The following is a 16,862-nucleotide window of genomic DNA, read 5'->3' as shown; positions in this document are numbered from 1 at the left end:
AAGAGTGTAGCTGTATGTCTCAAAGTGGTTTTGGTATGAGTATTTTTGCTGTGTCCTGTGGAGAGAGTAAAGCCAGAGACTTGTACTGAAGTCTGTGGATTCTTGTTCTGTGGTCCCATGGCAGCTCCTGATGTGTTCTTGCTCTCGTAAGATGAGCTTTTCATGACTGGGGAACTTTTCTGTGTCAAAGGGCTGTTGCTGTTCAAACAGGTCACTCAAGTTGTGGTGGGTGTTCTGTTAAATATTGCAATCTTGGATTCTCTAAATGCCCTCAAAATGAGGTGTATGCAACCTGGATTTGTTTGAATGGTATGGTGGTGTCCAAATGAAGGACAGAAAACCTCAACAAGTAGCAGTGTGCTCACTAGCAGCTGAATATTTCTTTCATATGTAAAGAGTACTTACTTTCTTCACCTGTTGGTGGGAATAGAACAGTTCAGTTAATTGAGACCAGTTCTTAATCTGTCTGAGGGACTTCACATCTCATCCTTTCAAACACAGTTGGCAACTGAAGTTGCGTACAGGTGACATTATGTTGGGATCACTGTGGTGTCCAGGAAAATTTCAGTCATGGGTTGAATTGGCTGCCTGCAAGTTGTGATTATTGCTTGAGGGGGGATATACTTCATATTCAACCAGCTTTACTTTTGCTCACCCACACTGCTTCTGTGTTCACTTGAGTTTAGTTTCATCTCGGTGCAGGTCAGGTTGTATAACATCTGTGAATATACCTACTTGAACAGGCTGCTGGTTATGCCGTACTCCTACACACCTAACAACCTTCAACAATTAATTGTTCACTCTGTCACAGGTGTCTTTTAGAGCAGCAAGAAGTTTTGGCCTTTGTATATTTTAGCTTGCAGTTTTCCTCTCCTCTTAGTACCATGTTGATTTTATTTTTTATAGCAAAGGTATCCAGTGAAACTGATTGCAAATAGTGCTGTTGTATTTCATGCTGCTGTTTGCCTAAATGATAGCAGTAAATACTCCCTGTCATACCTGGATTGGTGATGTTGAGTAAAAAGAGTATATTCAACTTGGAGAAGTCTTCTTAAAAGATAACTGACTTAATCCTGCTTAATGCTCCTCCCTCCCTAAGGAATTTTCTTATTCAGAGCAGAATTTTCTAGTCCCACAACATTAATCTCTTGTCTCAGATTCCCTTCTTCACAAGTAGAATTTTTTTCCTTCTGTTTCTCTGTTTTTATTGCAGTTGCCAAATACTTGTGCAACCTGAATTCCTTAATGCAGACAAAACTAGCTTTCCCACATGGTGCAAAGGTTTACCCATTCAGTTAATCTCTTGGGTGTCGTTTGGCTCATACTGAGTCTGCCCATGGAGGTGGCCTGGCAAATAAAGTGAGGAGTAAACTCAAGATTGTTGGTTTCTAACTCTTAAGTCCTTCTGACACAGAGAGGTGGAATGCCAAAGCCTTAGCAACACTGGTTTCCTTGCCCTAAGCAATTCTCACATAGCTTACTGGAGGATGGGGGAGGGGGATGGGATGGGTCTCACTGTGCACCAGTGGCCTATTTCTATTGACCTGCATTTTGCAGCTTTTTTTGTTCAGTTTCATAAATTCAAGTATAAATCTCAAGCCATTAAAAACTTTTGACTAAGCTAAAAAGTAATATCTGCAGTCTTGATTCTAAATTTCAGAACACAAATTTTAGTTCAAGCACAGAGTATCTATTTCCAAAACAGAGCCAGGAGATTCTGAATTTCCTCAAATTACTCTCTTGTATGTAAGCTTTGTATATACAACCACAATCATAAAATCATTAAGCTCGGAAGGGACCTTAAAGATCATCAAGATCCAACCCCCCTGTCATGAGCAGGGAACCCTACCTCTAGATCAGGTTGCACAAAACCTTGTCTTACCTGGCCTTAAAAACCTCCAGGCATGGGGCATCAACAACCTCCCTGGGCAACACATTCCAGTTTCTCACCCCCCTTATAGTGAAGATTTTTCTTCCTAATATCTAACTGAAATCTCCCCTCTCTCAGTTTAAAACCATTACCCCTTGTCCTATCACTAGCTTCTCTGATGAAAAGCCCCTCCCCAGCTTTCCTGTAGTCCCTTCAAGTACTGGAAGGCCATGATAAGGTCTCCCCAGAGCCTTCTCTTCTCTAGGCTGAACAGCCCCAACTCTCTCAGCCTGTCTTCATAGCAGAGGTGCTGCAGGCTATTCGTCATCTTGGTGGCCCTTCTCTGGGCCCTTTCCAACAGGTCTATATCTTTCTTGTGCTGAGGGCACCAGAACTGTACACAGAACTCCAGGTGTGGCCTCACCAGAGCAGAGCAGAGGGGCAGAATCACCTCCCAGGCCCTGCTGGCCACACTTCTTTTGATGCAGCCCAGGATGCAGTTGCTCTCTGGGCTCCAGCTCACGCTTGCGGCTCATGTCAAGCTTCTCATCTACCACCACCCCCAGGTCCTTCTCCTCAGGCTCTCCAGCCATTCTCCCCAAAGCCTGTATTTGTGCCTGGGGTTGTGTTGACCCAAGTGCAGGACCTTGCACTTGGCCTGGTTGAACTTCATGAGGTTGGCACTGGCCCACCTCTTCAGCCTGTGAAGGTCCCTCTGCATGGCATCCCTTCCCTCTTGGGTGTCAACCACACCACACAGCTTGGTATCATCAGCAAACTTGCTGAGGATACACTCAATCCCACTATCCATGTCTCCAACAAAGATGTTAAACAGCACTGGTTCCAGTACTGACCCCTGAGGGACACCACTTGTCACCTTGCCTACATTTGGACACTGAACCATTGACCACAACTCTCTGGGTGTGGCCATCCAGCCAGTTTCTTATCCACCCAGTGGTCCATCTGTCAAATCCATGCCTTGTCAGTTTGGAGACCAGGATGTCATGTAGGACAGTGTCAAATGCCTTGCACAAATCCACGTAGATGATGTCAGTTGCTCTGCAACAATCCATTATCTCTGTAGCCTTGTTGTAGAAGGCCACCAGATTGGTCAGGCATGACTTGCTGTTAGTGAAGCCATGTTGGCTGTCAGCAGTCACGGCCACACTGCAGTGACCTCTCAAATATGATGGACAGGGACAGAGGCTTAGCAGTTGAATTCATCAGGACCTGTGGGTGAATCCCATCAGGTCCCATAGATTTATACAGAATCACAGAATCCTAGGGGTTGGAAGGGACCTCGAAAGATCATCTAGTCCACCCCCCCTGCCAGAGCAGGATCACCTAGAGCATCACACAGGAACATGTTCAGGCAGGTTTTGAATGTCTCCAGCAAAGGAGACTCCACAACCTCTCTGGGCAGCCTGTCCCAGTGCTCTGTCATTCTCACAGTGAAGAAGGTTTTTCTGATGTTTACATGGAACCTCCTATGTTCCAGTTTGCACCCATTGCCCCTTGTCCTACCACTGGACATCACTGAAAAAAGCCTGGCTCTGTCCTCCAGACACTCACCATTTACATATTTGTAAACACTGATGAGGTCACCCCTCAGTCTCCTCTTCTCCAAGCTAAAGAGACCCAGCTGCCTCAGCCTTTCCTCATAAGGGAGATGTTCCACTCCCTTCATCATCTTTGTGGCTCTGTGCTGGACTCTTTCGAGCAGTTCCCTGTCCTTCTTTAACTGTGGGGCCCAGAACTGGACACAATATTCCAGATGTGTCCTCACCAAGGCAGAAAAAGGAGAGGAGAACCTCTCTTGACCTACTAAGCACCCCCTTTCTCATACACCCCAGGATGCCATTGGCCTTCTTGGCCACAAGGGCACATTTCTGGCTCATGGTCATCCTCCTGTCCACCAGGACCCCCAGGTCCCTTTCTCCTCCACTGCTCTCCAGCAGGTCAGCCCCCAACCTGTACTGGTACATGGGATTGTTCTTCTCCAGATGCAAGACTCTACACTTGCCCTTGTTGAGTTTCATCAAGTTTCTCCCCACCCAATTCTAGCCTGTCTAGGTCTCACTGAACGGCAGCCCTAGCTTCCACTCCCTGTATGTTTCCTTCTTAAGTTTAAGCTTTTCTAGGAGCTGCTTATTCATCCACCCTGGCCTCTTGGAGTTTCTACTTGACTTCCTCTTAGTTGGGATGCAGCACTCTTGGGCCTGGAGAAGGTGATCCTTAAATATCAGCCAGCTTTCATGGGCCTCTCTACCCTCCAGGATTTTAACCCAAGACACTCTCTTGAGCAGATCCATGAAGAGGCTGAAATCTGCCCTTCTGAAGTCAAGGGTAGTAAGCTTGCTGTGAGCCCTCCTTGCTGCCCTAAGGATCTTGAACTCCCCCATTTCATGGTCATTTCATGGTCACTACAACCTAGGCTGCCGTTCAGCTTAGTGTCCCTCACCAGCCCTTCCTTGTTGGCGAGGTCAAGATCCAGCATATGCCATAATGCTCAGCAGCTTAAAATACTTGAAAAAAAGAAGGGAGAAGCAGGAAATTTGAGAGCAGTCTTTTCTGTTAGAAAGCTATAGTGTATATGGGGACAGAATATTTTTTTTTTATCTTGTTGCATAACTTGACGAACTTAGTGTGTTGTTTCTGTTTTTATTGACTACCACCTTAAAGGTGAGGTCTGCAGGAGATCGTAACTGTTTGCACTGCAGTGCTGTGAGAAGAGTACAGTGTTGGCTTGACTTTTATTGCAGGTAGGGATATCTGGGGTAGAAAATGTTTGAAGTACAAGGTGGCTGAAATTAGTTCAGCTCTGTTTTGTTTTTTTCCTCAGGATATGAACTTTTGGATATACAATGTATGTAAGGAAGAGTAACCCTGTTATCTTACTGGCATTTCAATCAAAATGCCAAAAGCATGTATTTTGTTAAATATACAGCAGTACAGATTATTTGTTGCTTTGGGGTCTGGAGGATGTTTGAGTTCTGTAAAGGCATATGTGCTTGGTTTTTTTTATCTTGTGAACTGAAAAAAAAAAAAAAGCTAGCATTGTCACAGTGCTTATTCAATACCTCCCCAAGTTAATTCTGTACTTAATCTTTTAAAGTATAGGAGAGCTCTTTGATAATGGTTAATACTGCTGATGCAGATTTTTAAAAAGATGGTATCTGGAATGTGCTTGTAGGAACTGGTTTTATTGACTTGTTTTCAAGTGTATGTGGTTAAATGCTCCGACCTGCATATTCTTCATGCAGTGTACAGTTTTTCACCATCCCCAGTGGCACAGAAATCCTTAACAGTGCCACGATTTGCATATATACATTTTGTTTTTCCTCTTCATCTTCTGCCAGCTCCATGGAGTGGAAAAATCAGCTGTCTTATTAATTTGTTTGATAACCTCTGCTCTTATTGGTTCAGCTTTTTTTAAATTTGCTTCTGGTGTGTGTTTACTTTTGAGCTGTTGGTTGTTAATGGGAATTTTAGTAATGATTTTTTTTTTTCCTGCCCCCTTTCCCCATCTCTTTTCTTGCATTGCAGATGTTTTCAAACGTCTGCAGTCACTGGTGCATAATGGCATTATATTCAAACAGTATTTCATAGCTTGCCTTGCAGTGATGAAAATGACCTTAAGAAGTGCAAGGCAATAGTGGGGAGGGAACAGACTTGCTGTCTTAATACTGAACGAGGACACCTGGACTGACATGTCAGATTCTGGATTTTTGGGTCCATGGGGATCCTAACCTGAAGTCAGCATAATCTCATGTTTTCTTATCAGACAGTAGCTCAAATTTATTTATAGATGTATTCAGGCTAGTGGTTGATAACTGCATACTGCTCAGGGGTTAAAAGTTAAGGAGTTAGGTTGATATCTAGATACCTGCACAAAACATTTTGTTAATAAAACAGTATTTCTATGCCAGTCCTAGGTAAAATGCTTGATGTTGCTCTAATATTGAGATAAAGAAAAGGCAGAGAAGTTTACTGTGTGAGTTAAAACAAAAGAAAACAATAGACAAACATACATATTAATTTCTGGCAGTGATGAATAGTTAGTTTTCTATTCTGTTCAAATAGCAAGCATGTGTACTGTGTTTTTCTTTTGCTACACTGCTGTTTTTGTTCATGGCTTCATCTAGGATTTCTACAGACAAACTTGTGAGAAGCCCAGATGGATATGACTTGAAGCTTGTCAAGCTGTCAGTGTATGCAGTAACTTAATTTCACAAATGTGGAACTCGCAGCATTCTTACATGCACCTTCCAGATGTACCCTCTGAAAGATTTCCAGACTTTCTGGAAAACAGCTATTTGAATCCTAGTATCTAAAGTGGTTGATGGGCTAACCCAGTTTCAGCTTGGGTTTCATGAAAATACTGCTTTGTGTGATAATTTTAATTTCTTTTGCTTGTTCCAAAAGCTGAGAGGGGTTGTAAGTAAGACATATTTCTCAGTAGATACTCTAATGCACTTGGCACTTTGTTGGCTATTATTAGAGACATGACTAGATGGAAATAGTGTAAGCAAATCAGCTAACAGGAAATTCTGTACAGACCCATGGATGCACTTGCGTAAGAGTTGGTACAAAGAGGACAGAGTTCATGCTTGAAGAGTAAAACGTCTCAGGAGCAGGGTCTGTACCTTCAGGTAATGGTATATGGGCCTTGTTAATTTCATAAATTGCTGTGGCTTACTGAACTTCCTCACGGCAGCAGAAACATAGTAGCTGTCCTCAGGCCTTTCAGGGGAACATGGAGTAGTGACATTTAGCTAAGTCTCGCTGGGGCACAGGTAACTTGTGTTATCATGTATTTGCTAAGACATATACAAATAGCTGTCAAAGCTTATCTGCTGCATGGTGACTTGATCATGTGTCTGAGTCTTTGTATTTATTTTGTTTTAAGTGGTAGCAGATTCCTTGGGCACGTCAAGGTCCAGCTGGGCAAGACTCAACCAAAGTAACTAGGTTTGAATTACCTGGGTCTGGCTCTATGCATGTTAGCTGATGTGCAGCAGGCAGAGGGGCTGCCAGCAGCAGTATCTGAAGCTGGTCGTGTCACTGAGCAAAAGAGAGGAAACAAGGAGTGCACCTAAAAGAAGAGGTCTGTAATGTTGAGGCCTTGTTAGCTGAAACTTAATTCACTCAGACTGCATTTTAATGGAATCGGGCTCAGCTCTGAGAGGAAATACAATGAACATAAGCCAAAAGCCCAGGCTGAATTTCTGGCTTCCTGCAGAATGTTTCAGCACAGCAGAATCTCTATTCTAGCAAGAAATGATTGCATATGGGCTGGTTAAATAAGCCTTTTAAAATGTGTGCCTGCTTTCTGCCTCACCTCACAATTGTATAGACTTAACATTGCATAAGCAGGGCATGACATGGGAAGGAAGTCTAGCTCTTGTGTGAGTTCAAAAATAGGGCACTCATGCATCACTTTTGGGGTCCTACATTGAAGCCTGATTAGGTCAAAGAGAACTTTATTTGAGACAGATGTATAACAGGACTTTTAGCAGGCTAGAAACAGCACTAGAGTAGAAGTCTGCTCAGAGTCAGAATTGGATTTCACTGGGAGCTGTTGTGGTGTTCAGTTGCTGCATTTGCATTTATCAATATCAATGCTGACTGCTACCAAGCAGTAATGTTTTAAGTGCTGTAACCTTAGCCTATAGGCAGCATGTGAACTATAGCTTGATATTCAAGCTCCCTTTACATTGGTTGCTGGTACTGACCTTTGCTAGCTTTGAGCATTCATTTTTATCAGTTGAAGGGTTAGGCATCCTGGCTTCTGTTTTGCTTTTGCAAGATTTGCTGTCAGGCTTTTTGTTTCATTTCAGTGATGTGTGGGGTTTTTGGGTGTGGTTTGGTTTTTGTTTTATTAATAATTATATTTTAGGATGGACTTGTTTCTAAAATACAGCAGATTGAGCTGGGGTTGGCAGAGGAAACCACTTGCCCTCCAGGATTATAATTCTATCCCTTATCTCTTGCAAGAGCAGCTGAGACAACCATGAAGCTGAGTCATGCCAGCAACCAACAAGAAGCAGAAATAGCAAAGATCAGTGCAGCAGCCACAGAATGCCACTGATGTTCTTGTTGGTGGTTTTGAAATAGGGAGTGGTGATTAAGCATCTTTGTGCACTTTTCAAGGCTGCAAAATGAAGCAGGGTACCTCTCGCTTTCCTCTTATAAATAGATATGGAGGAAGGAACAGTTTGAGGAGCTGTTTGGGAGTCTGTACTTAGCCTCTCAGTCTATGGACATTGCTAGCATTTACAGATGTTAAAAACACAATTTTGAAACTAGCTAAAAGTAAGAAGAAAGCAAGTATGGTTTCACTGTCCTGCTTGCTATGCACATGTCCTTTGTATAATAGACACATGCATTAATGAAGATTATGCTACTTGTTTGTCTTCCCCAATGTTTCTTGTAGGATTAGTGGAATATTGAAGGCAAAACTAAAGGGATGGGACCTTGTGATGTTGTTTTAGCAATTTATGTTTGCATAGGGAAATCGGGGTAAGGGGGCCTAGAAAATAATCTCTGGACTTTGCTCCTGAAGACAACCTACCTACCAAATAATGTGCTGATATCATTACTGGGTTTCTGAGAGAAACAAATGCTGATGCCAAATTGAGAGGGATTTGAGCTATTATAAAGCTTTGAATGTTATAAAGCTTCTTCATAATACTGCTCTTTTCTTAATCTGATCTCTTTGCCTTTCCTTAGCAGTGAAGGAGACTGTCTCGGAGAATGATCTCTATGGGAGACTTTTTATAAACAGAGTTTTCCACATCACTGCAGACAAGATGTTTGAAATCCTTTTCACCAATTCTCACTTCATGCAGAGGTTTCTCAATTCCAGGAGTATAGTAGGTAATACTCTCTTCTCCCTTCTGTTCATGTTGCAAACTGTCTTGAACGTTTCAACCTCTGAGAAATATTTAATAGGGCTAAGTTGAATTTTAAGTTTCTTTGTGCTTTAAAAGAATTTAGAAGCTTTTAAGTCCCACTATGAGAGAGAATGTTTAAAGCTAGTCTGTTGTTGCTGTAGATCAGTCACATCTCAGAGTAAAAACCTTGTTTCAGTGCACCACAGAACTACACCTTAATACCAGATTTTTGGGTAGGCTATCAAATTGATGCACTCTCCAGGGTATTTCTCATTACATTGTGTCCCAGAAATAGGAAAATGTGTATGGCTGGTACACAGGCAAAATCATTGAATGCTCCTAAATGGTACTCACAGGCCTTAATTTTCTGGATGAGTGAGTTTTATTCACTGAGATCATAAGAACAGAAAGTTAAGTAAAAAAGGGTAGTATTTATTCAGTGTCACCTTGGAGGGCAAAGTGGCAAAAGCTTTTGATAATGTTAACTGAATCTATTCAATTTTAGGCAGAGGGGAAAAACCATATTTCCCTTTAATTTGTTACTCTTCTCCCCACCAAGTCTCTTTCAGTAGACTCAGATTTAGCTGCTTAGTGCTTTACCTTTGTTCATAATTGAACTACAGTATCCCCTTTTCCTGCAAAACCCACAATTATTTGGATTCAGTTTTCTGTCTCTCTCCCCACCACTGGTCTTAAACTGTTGAGATATGAAAGAGCAGAGGTAATGCCTTTTGGGTAATCTGCATGTGAGATTTTGTGTAATTTCTCATCTAGATGCTGTATCAACCCCTTGGAATAGAGATTCCAGTGGTAATCAGTTGAGGACTTTGACGTACACTGTAACGATTAACAATCCACTTTGTGGGAAGTTCACAACTGCAACTGAAAAGCAGGTACTGTGTGCATGTGTGTCTGTTGGGTGCCCTTTAAAGCAAGGGCTTTAGATCAGCCCTGAAGTCTGTCAGAGGTTCGACCTTGGATTAGAGTTCAGTGAACTGACTGTGCATCTGCAGTTTAAATGGAGCGTCTATCAAGGTAGCTTTCTGCCCCTCTTGCTATCAGTGAGCAAAATGCTGCTGAAACCAGAGAGGCTTTCTGCTTTTACAGATGGCTGTAAACTTCTCCCACAAAGTCTGACTTCTGAGAAGTATTAAAATCTTACGAATCTTGGAGGTGAAAAGATAAAATAAAAAGCTTTCACTTTTGGGCTTCCCAGTACGAGAGAGAGAGAGGGAATCCAGTGAAGGGCTGCTAAGATGGTTAAGGAACTAGAGGATCTCTGTGGTTGGACTCAATGATCTGAAAGGTCTTTTCCAAACTAAATTGTGACTATGGTTCTCTGATATGAGAAATGTTTGAGAGCTGGGATGGTTCAGCCTGGAGAAAAGAAGACTCTGGGAGAGTCTTACAATGTGTATAAGTATCTGATGGGAAAGTGCAAAGAAGATTGAGCCAGGCCTGCATCACCAGAGGCCATACCTTTTAGTTGTGCCTAGTGACAGGACCAGGAGTGATGGGCACAAATTGAAACACAGGTGGCTCCCTCTGAACATTAGGATACACTTTTTTTCTGTGAAAGTGACAGAGCACTGAAACAGGCTGTCCACCAAGGTTGTGGAGTTTCCTTCCATGGAGATACTGGAAAGCTATTTGGACATGTCCTGGGTAAACAGCTGTAGATGGCTCTTCTTGAGCAGGATTCTTGGACAAGATAACTACCAGAGGTGCCTTCCAATCTCAACTGTTCTGTAATTCTACTTTGGGAAAGGTGTTGTAGGTCATTCTCAACGAAGAGATGTGGTCTTGAGTCAGTGGCCAGCCCTGCATCTAGTGCTTGAAATGGCAGTGGAGAAGTACTTCTGTTGCCTGTTGTGGCTCTAGCGGGAGCCGTCTTCTCTTTTTGCACCCCAGTTATACTTGCTGTTCTTAACTGAGTTTTATTGTGGTTGTTCAGGCTTTCTCCCTAGTCCAATTCACTTGGAGTTGTTTGATCTAGCCTAAGGAATTCAGACCAAAATGAAGGGGAAAAAAAAAGGCACTATACCTTCTTATTTTAATTTTCTTTTATGGTAGATCCTGCATAAGCAAAGCCAGAAAGGTCAGTCTTACCAGGTGGATGCTGAGGTACTGACCCATGATGTCCCATACCATGATTATTTCTACACTGTGAACAGATACTGCATCAGCCGCACATCCAGTCACAAGTGTCGATTACGGTGAGCCTGAGTGGTGCAGAGTGGGAGGGGAGAAGACAAGGCAAGTATAGTATGGGTTGATGAAGTCAGCTTATCAAAAGATCTGCTAACAGTGTAGAGAATGTCAGCTTCTCTTGAAGCTGAGCATCTCTTCTGAAAAATAAACTTGGTTTATCTCCTGTCACATGTATGCTGCACTTAGATCTCATTAATTCAGTGAGAAGTCAACTCCGATGTTGACTCTACAAGGTACAGAACTCCTCTTCAAGGCTGAACTGGGTTCTGACTAGTATTGCATTTTTGAGTGCAGCTGTGTGAGTGGGATACATAGGAACTACTTGAGATTTTCTATTACAGAGTTTCCTAGATACCCTTGGTAAGGGCCTGCAGATGGTCGCACAGAAAGGTGCAGGGAAGATGGAGCATACTTACCTTTGCAGGGAGGGTATTCAAGCAAATTGTACTTTGTTATTAAACTCTGCTGATGTAGGGGCACTTCTCTTTCCTCTCTCGTTTGTTGAAAATGACTGAAGTAATTAAGCTCCATCATCACTGTATTAGTGTGACTTTCTGATTATGTAATCCTTGGTAGTTTTTGGGTTGTCTTTATTAAGTCCTTTTGTCTCAAACTTCATCAATACCCAGGTAAGCAAGCTTGGATTTTGTTTTGACTTATCTCAGGCTGTAAAAGTACTGAAGACTCCTTTTCCACTGGGAGGAGAAGGGAATAAATATCTTTGCACAACTGTTTGGATTGTTGTTTTTTTTAAGTGAGTAATTCTTCCTCTTTGAGGACTATATTTGTTTTATCTGAGAGACAGGGCAATCCTATGGTAAGAGCAAAAACCTGTTTCAATATGGTGCACAGAGCATGTACGTATAGAACAGAAGGTGCATGGTAGAGTTACAGCTGGCTTTATTATATTGTGCTTAAAATGGCTCAAAAACTCTATTTGAAAGATTTATTTTTTTTTTTGTTAGACTAGAAACGCTTTATTATATTGTGCTTAAAATGGCTCAAACTCTATTTGAAAGATTTATTTATTTTTTGTTAGACTAGAAATGTAGTCTTACATTGATTATCTGAAGATGTTGAAAAAAGTGTGTTCTAGGATGGCCAGTGTTCTTGACTTTAGTGAAAATCGCAGGCTATTCTTTTGTCTTTTATGAGGAACTGTGGAATTCATTCGGTTGTTAGAAGCAGCCCTCTGAAATATTCTATTCCACTTCATTTTTGTTCTGGAAACATTATTGGTTAGCTTAACCTGGGGAATACAAGGCAGAAAAGTGTCACTTCCCCTCTGTCATGTTTGCAGAAAGGCAGATTTTAATTTCTGTCTGCTCAGGGTAGGGTCTGAGTACTTCGTGCATGAGTAGCGATGATGAATTTCACCTGCTCCAATTGTAGTGCCCATGTAATATATCATATATACACATATGGAGTAAAAACCAAGCCTTTATAATCTGAAAGCCTGACATATTTTAAATGTATTTTAAATTTATAATGCTTCAGAGGAAATAAATTCTTTGCTGGTCTGAAGGAAAACACTTCAAAATGTTTCCCAAAATTTGGAAAATTGAATGTCCTGAAGATTTAGCTAAGTATGTTGTCTTTGCTGCTTTGTGTCTCTTGCTTTGCTTCAATGTCGGTTGCTGCTCACGTGGAAGGCCAAGGCAAGTTCCAGTTGGTATTTCAGGTTATGAACATGATCTTAAACTAGAGACCTCTGTCTGATTAAGAGTTTTGTGCTATCACTGTGCTACCCAGAAGAGCAATCTTTTTGTTCTCTTTATTAGGGTTTCTGCAGAAGTGAAGTACAGGAAACAGCCTTGGGGACTTGTCAAGTCTGTAATTGAGAAGAATACCTGGGGAGGAATACAGGAAAACTTCAAACAACTCGGTGAGTTCTTTGGTAGAGAAGGGGGCTAGCTTTCCTATGTATGTTATCATATCTGTCAAACTTGACTCCTGAAAGAGTGGTTTGAAAAGAAGGCAACACCAAAGGAATCTCCAATTCACAAGCTCCTGTCATCTGCCATATTCCAGGTTGTAAATAAGCCTTGTAGCTTAAAGTTAACAAGGAGCTCTTGTGTACCTTGTCATAATTGCTTTCTGAAGGAAACATGAGGCGCAGCAGAAAAGCTGTTAACTCTCAACTGCATGTGTCTATCTTTAAGTATTTCCCTGATTGTAGGTATGAGGAGAGAAGCAGTGATACTTGGCAGGCTCCCTGGCTGTGTCTGTTGACAGCCTGGCCAGTCACAGCTGCAGGCTCACAGACTAACACAATTCCTTGTCTCAGTCTAACAGTGTCCTGGAGTGCTCCTCCAAGGGCTGTCTAACATACTATTAAACAATCCTGCGTAGACTGATTGTACATCATGACTGAAAAGTGTACTAAGTACCATCTAGCAAATAGGACAGGTAGTACAGGTCAAGAGGTAGTAAATTGCCTGCTCTGAGTTACTAGAAAGTGAGCTTATTCTTCTTACTTCTCACAGTTTAAGTCTTCAGTGCTAGACTTTTCAGCTTTTCTTTTGAAAGTTCAGTAACCTTGTTCTTTCCACTGCAGAATCAGATCTCCTAATGGAGGAATATGCAATTAATCAGTCCATAGAAGACTCTGGAAAATTAGTTGCTCTGAGACGAAGACGACGCACTTTACACCGGAGTCTGGCAGAATCGCTTCCCAAACGTTCATCCCAGCACTCCTCTGGTGACATGGGAGTAGAGTCCCAGGGCAGCATAATAGGTAGGAATTTTTATATCAAGTGTTCTCCGAAAGGTGTGTTCAAGAAAGCTGAACTCTTGTAGCAGTGCAAATGTACCTCTTCTGTGTATGTTGCTAATGAAAGTCTTTATCTAATTGGTGTGATAGCAAAGGCTTTAATGTGTTTAAGCTTGCATAAAATAGATTTGGAGCATGCATAGTCAGTTATGATGAGTATCTCATGAAATCAAATCTAATCTCACCTGTTTTTAAAAACAACCAACCAACCAAACCATAAAATGCTGCACTGTACCTGCATAGGATTGAGAACAAGATGGGATCAGGAAGAAATTTAACCTGACTTTTGTAAAGTTGCTGGCAAATTCCTTTATTTCTTAAAATAACTACATACCCAAGTTGTGAGTTGATTCAACTTAGTCACTCACCTCTTGGCCCTTGTCATCTCATTTGTGAGTTTTTCTTTCCTTAAGGAGTCTATTTCCATACTGCTTATGTAATTTCTGGGTCACTGAAGTATGTACCCCTAGGCACGACAGAGTTTGTCGCTAGCATATACAATATTAGCTATGCCCACAGGGATGAGGAACATCTGTGCACTAATATGTACCAGAGAATGGTGGATTTCATGACACAAGTTGAATTTGAAGGGCTGAAGTAGGAGCAACTGCCCTTTCCTAAAGGGAGAGACAGCACTGAGTATAGCACTGAGAGAACATTTGGATCAACAACTTGTCTAATGGACTGTTTACTTAACTGGGATTTACTTCCTGATTACTTAATTGTGCTACTGTGGCTTCACCTTTTCACGTGAATGTCTCTTTCAGTATACACTACAGCTTTTGTGTATGCCCTTTGTCCAGAGCAGGAAAAGTGAATGTAAGGAACTGCTTTAGGAGAACAGGAAATTATATTTAAAGCTCAGCCTGCCCACAATGGTAGATGATTGCTGCTCAGCTTGAAGAGGATGTGTACCCTTGCTCTCCCTCACTAGTGTCTGGTCCCTGTTGCCTGATGACTAGCAGGTGCTCTTTCCAAAGGCTGTCTTCAGGCCAACATACAAACCAAGCCAGAAGGGATGGGACATGCTACAGGAGAACTTGATTTGATTCTGGTTGTCAGACTACTACGAGCAGAACAAGCTGAAGAGAGCCACTTTGCAGCCTCTGTTCATGTGTGACTAGCAGTGTATATGAATAAGTGTTAGTAATGGATGAACTGTAGACTTCTCAGGCTACTAGGTCTGACGTGAACATGCCCAGGTGCTGTGACCCCAGCACACTGGGGTAGGGTGACTCCTGCTCTTTCTGCAAGAGCCTGACTGTCCAGCTGACTAGTCTGAGGTTACTCCAAAAATGCCTTCATGAATGTTGGAGGTGATCTTGTGTGCCCACATGATCTGTTATTTTTTTCCATCAGAAGCTGTTGAGTTATTCTCTGTGAAATGCTGAGCACTGAACAGTGCATCTGCAGGCATTCCTTAGGACTGTTCTTCAGCACTTTTTAACCTCTTTCTCTTTCATGCCCTATAGGAAGGAAAAGAGGTGCTGTAAGTAGGACCACCACCATCATTGTAGTAATGAGTGTTTTGTAAGTACTTGCTGACATAAAAATTGTGGCTTGACTCAAGCTCATCTTGGTTTTTATCTGTATTTGTCTGTACCTCACTTGCATGTTAACATTGCATGTAGCATGATAGATCCTAACCTAATTTGAATGGAGCACTCAGGTATAGGAGGCGAATGGATTGACTGAAGAAGTGACACACAGAATGAAAATGCTGACTTGACAAACTAGTCTACCTTGCGTGTTTACTTGGGTCTGAGCTTATAAAAAAAAGTCTAGAATGTACTTGTTTCTAGTTTTAAGGAGGGGAGACTGTTGTAATTCCAATAGGTCGCTATTGCGCACAGCTTAGTGCTGACTGCAAAGAATTGTTTGGATAGATCTTTGTTTTCACTATAGTGCTGTCCCACACCTTATTTCTCACAGAAGGCATTCTCTTTTCTTAGCTGTTTCTAGCCCAAACCTTGTTTCTGAAGCATTGCAAAGGAAATTGTTACAAGACTTGAATTTTGTTCTCTTCTCTGCAGTTTGCTGCTCTTGGTCTTGCTGAATATAACACTGTTTCTCAAATTGTCAAAGATAGAGCATGCAGCTCAGTCCCTCTATCATGTCCAGCTTCAGGAAGAAAGCTCTTTGAAGTAAGTTGGATTCATAACCTTTGTTTTCTTTCTTCTTCCTCAGCCTTTGTCAGAATCTGATTTAAAGACAAATTTTTAACAATTATACTTGGTGGTAAGTTTTCAAAAGCTGCTGGGGCTTGCTGCTCTTCTGTGGCTGGTGCTGTGTCTCACTGCGTTTTGCAGAAATAGATTTCTTCTTCGACAAGCTGGGTTTTGGGGTGTGTTAACCTTAGCTTGCATTTATCACCCTGCTGTGACTCATCTTCTGTGAATATCATAGTGCTCGTCACAGAACCAAAGTGTTCACTTCATCCTGTGTTGAACCAGCATGATCTGAAAAGTAACGTTAACGATTCATTTAGCTTTTTAGCTTCTTTCTGTGAGTCTCCTCCTAAATCCCCTCTCCATCAAACTTCCATGTTAGGTGCCTTTTGTAATTGGACACATGAAAGAGGCTCAGACATTGCTTCCTCTCTTGAATGTGGTGTCAGCAAACAAGTTAAAAACCATAAGCTGATCTTGAGTATGGAAGCTGCGTGGTGATGTCCCATAGTGATCATCTTAGAACTGATGAGGGCTAACTTCCTTCATAAGAAAGATCTTGTCCTCTGGAGAGTTAGAACATGCATTGTAGACATAATGTGAGCACGTTCGTTCTTAGTGGCTGGTTGTCTACAGAGGTCTGAGGCAGCATTTTCAAGGCAACAGGGATTGAAATTAAACTGCAGGCAACTTTTTATGTGGCTTTTAGAAGAGGATGCTTCTAGGAATGGCAGGGCAATGGTGGCAGAGTGCAGTTGCTTTTAGAAAGGCATGGAGATGCTTGTTTCACATTTCTAATGCAATCTCAATCTCTTTCAGTATATCCCCAGAAATGGTATCGAAAGAGGAGATGCCTCAGTATGATAAGGAACAGGTTAAGCATGTGAAGGGAGTTTTAAGAGACTCGATTGAAATGCTTGAGCAGGTAGGTCTGCCACTCTTTC

The 16,862-nt window shown here is 41.9% G+C and overlaps 1 protein-coding gene across 1 annotated transcript in view; it reads left to right on the top strand.

The window, feature by feature from the left end:
- The window catches only part of GRAMD1C (GRAM domain containing 1C), a 55,893-nt gene that overhangs the window by 37,060 nt on the left and 1,971 nt on the right, over window positions 1–16,862 (top strand). The window contains exons 9-16 of the mRNA XM_009998234.1: window positions 8,606–8,749; window positions 9,541–9,659; window positions 10,840–10,982; window positions 12,759–12,862; window positions 13,535–13,714; window positions 15,223–15,280; window positions 15,784–15,894; window positions 16,738–16,843. Coding sequence (XP_009996536.1) covers window positions 8,606–8,749; window positions 9,541–9,659; window positions 10,840–10,982; window positions 12,759–12,862; window positions 13,535–13,714; window positions 15,223–15,280; window positions 15,784–15,894; window positions 16,738–16,843 — 965 coding nt within the window. The remainder of the gene's footprint in view (window positions 1–8,605; window positions 8,750–9,540; window positions 9,660–10,839; window positions 10,983–12,758; window positions 12,863–13,534; window positions 13,715–15,222; window positions 15,281–15,783; window positions 15,895–16,737; window positions 16,844–16,862) is intronic.

Source organism: Chaetura pelagica, unplaced genomic scaffold (genome assembly GCF_000747805.2).
Source record: "Chaetura pelagica isolate M959 unplaced genomic scaffold, ChaPel_1.0 scaffold65, whole genome shotgun sequence".
NCBI lineage: Eukaryota > Metazoa > Chordata > Aves > Apodiformes > Apodidae > Chaetura > Chaetura pelagica.
The sequence above is the reverse complement of the archived record's forward strand: the minus strand, read 5'-3'. Positions and strand labels throughout refer to the sequence as shown.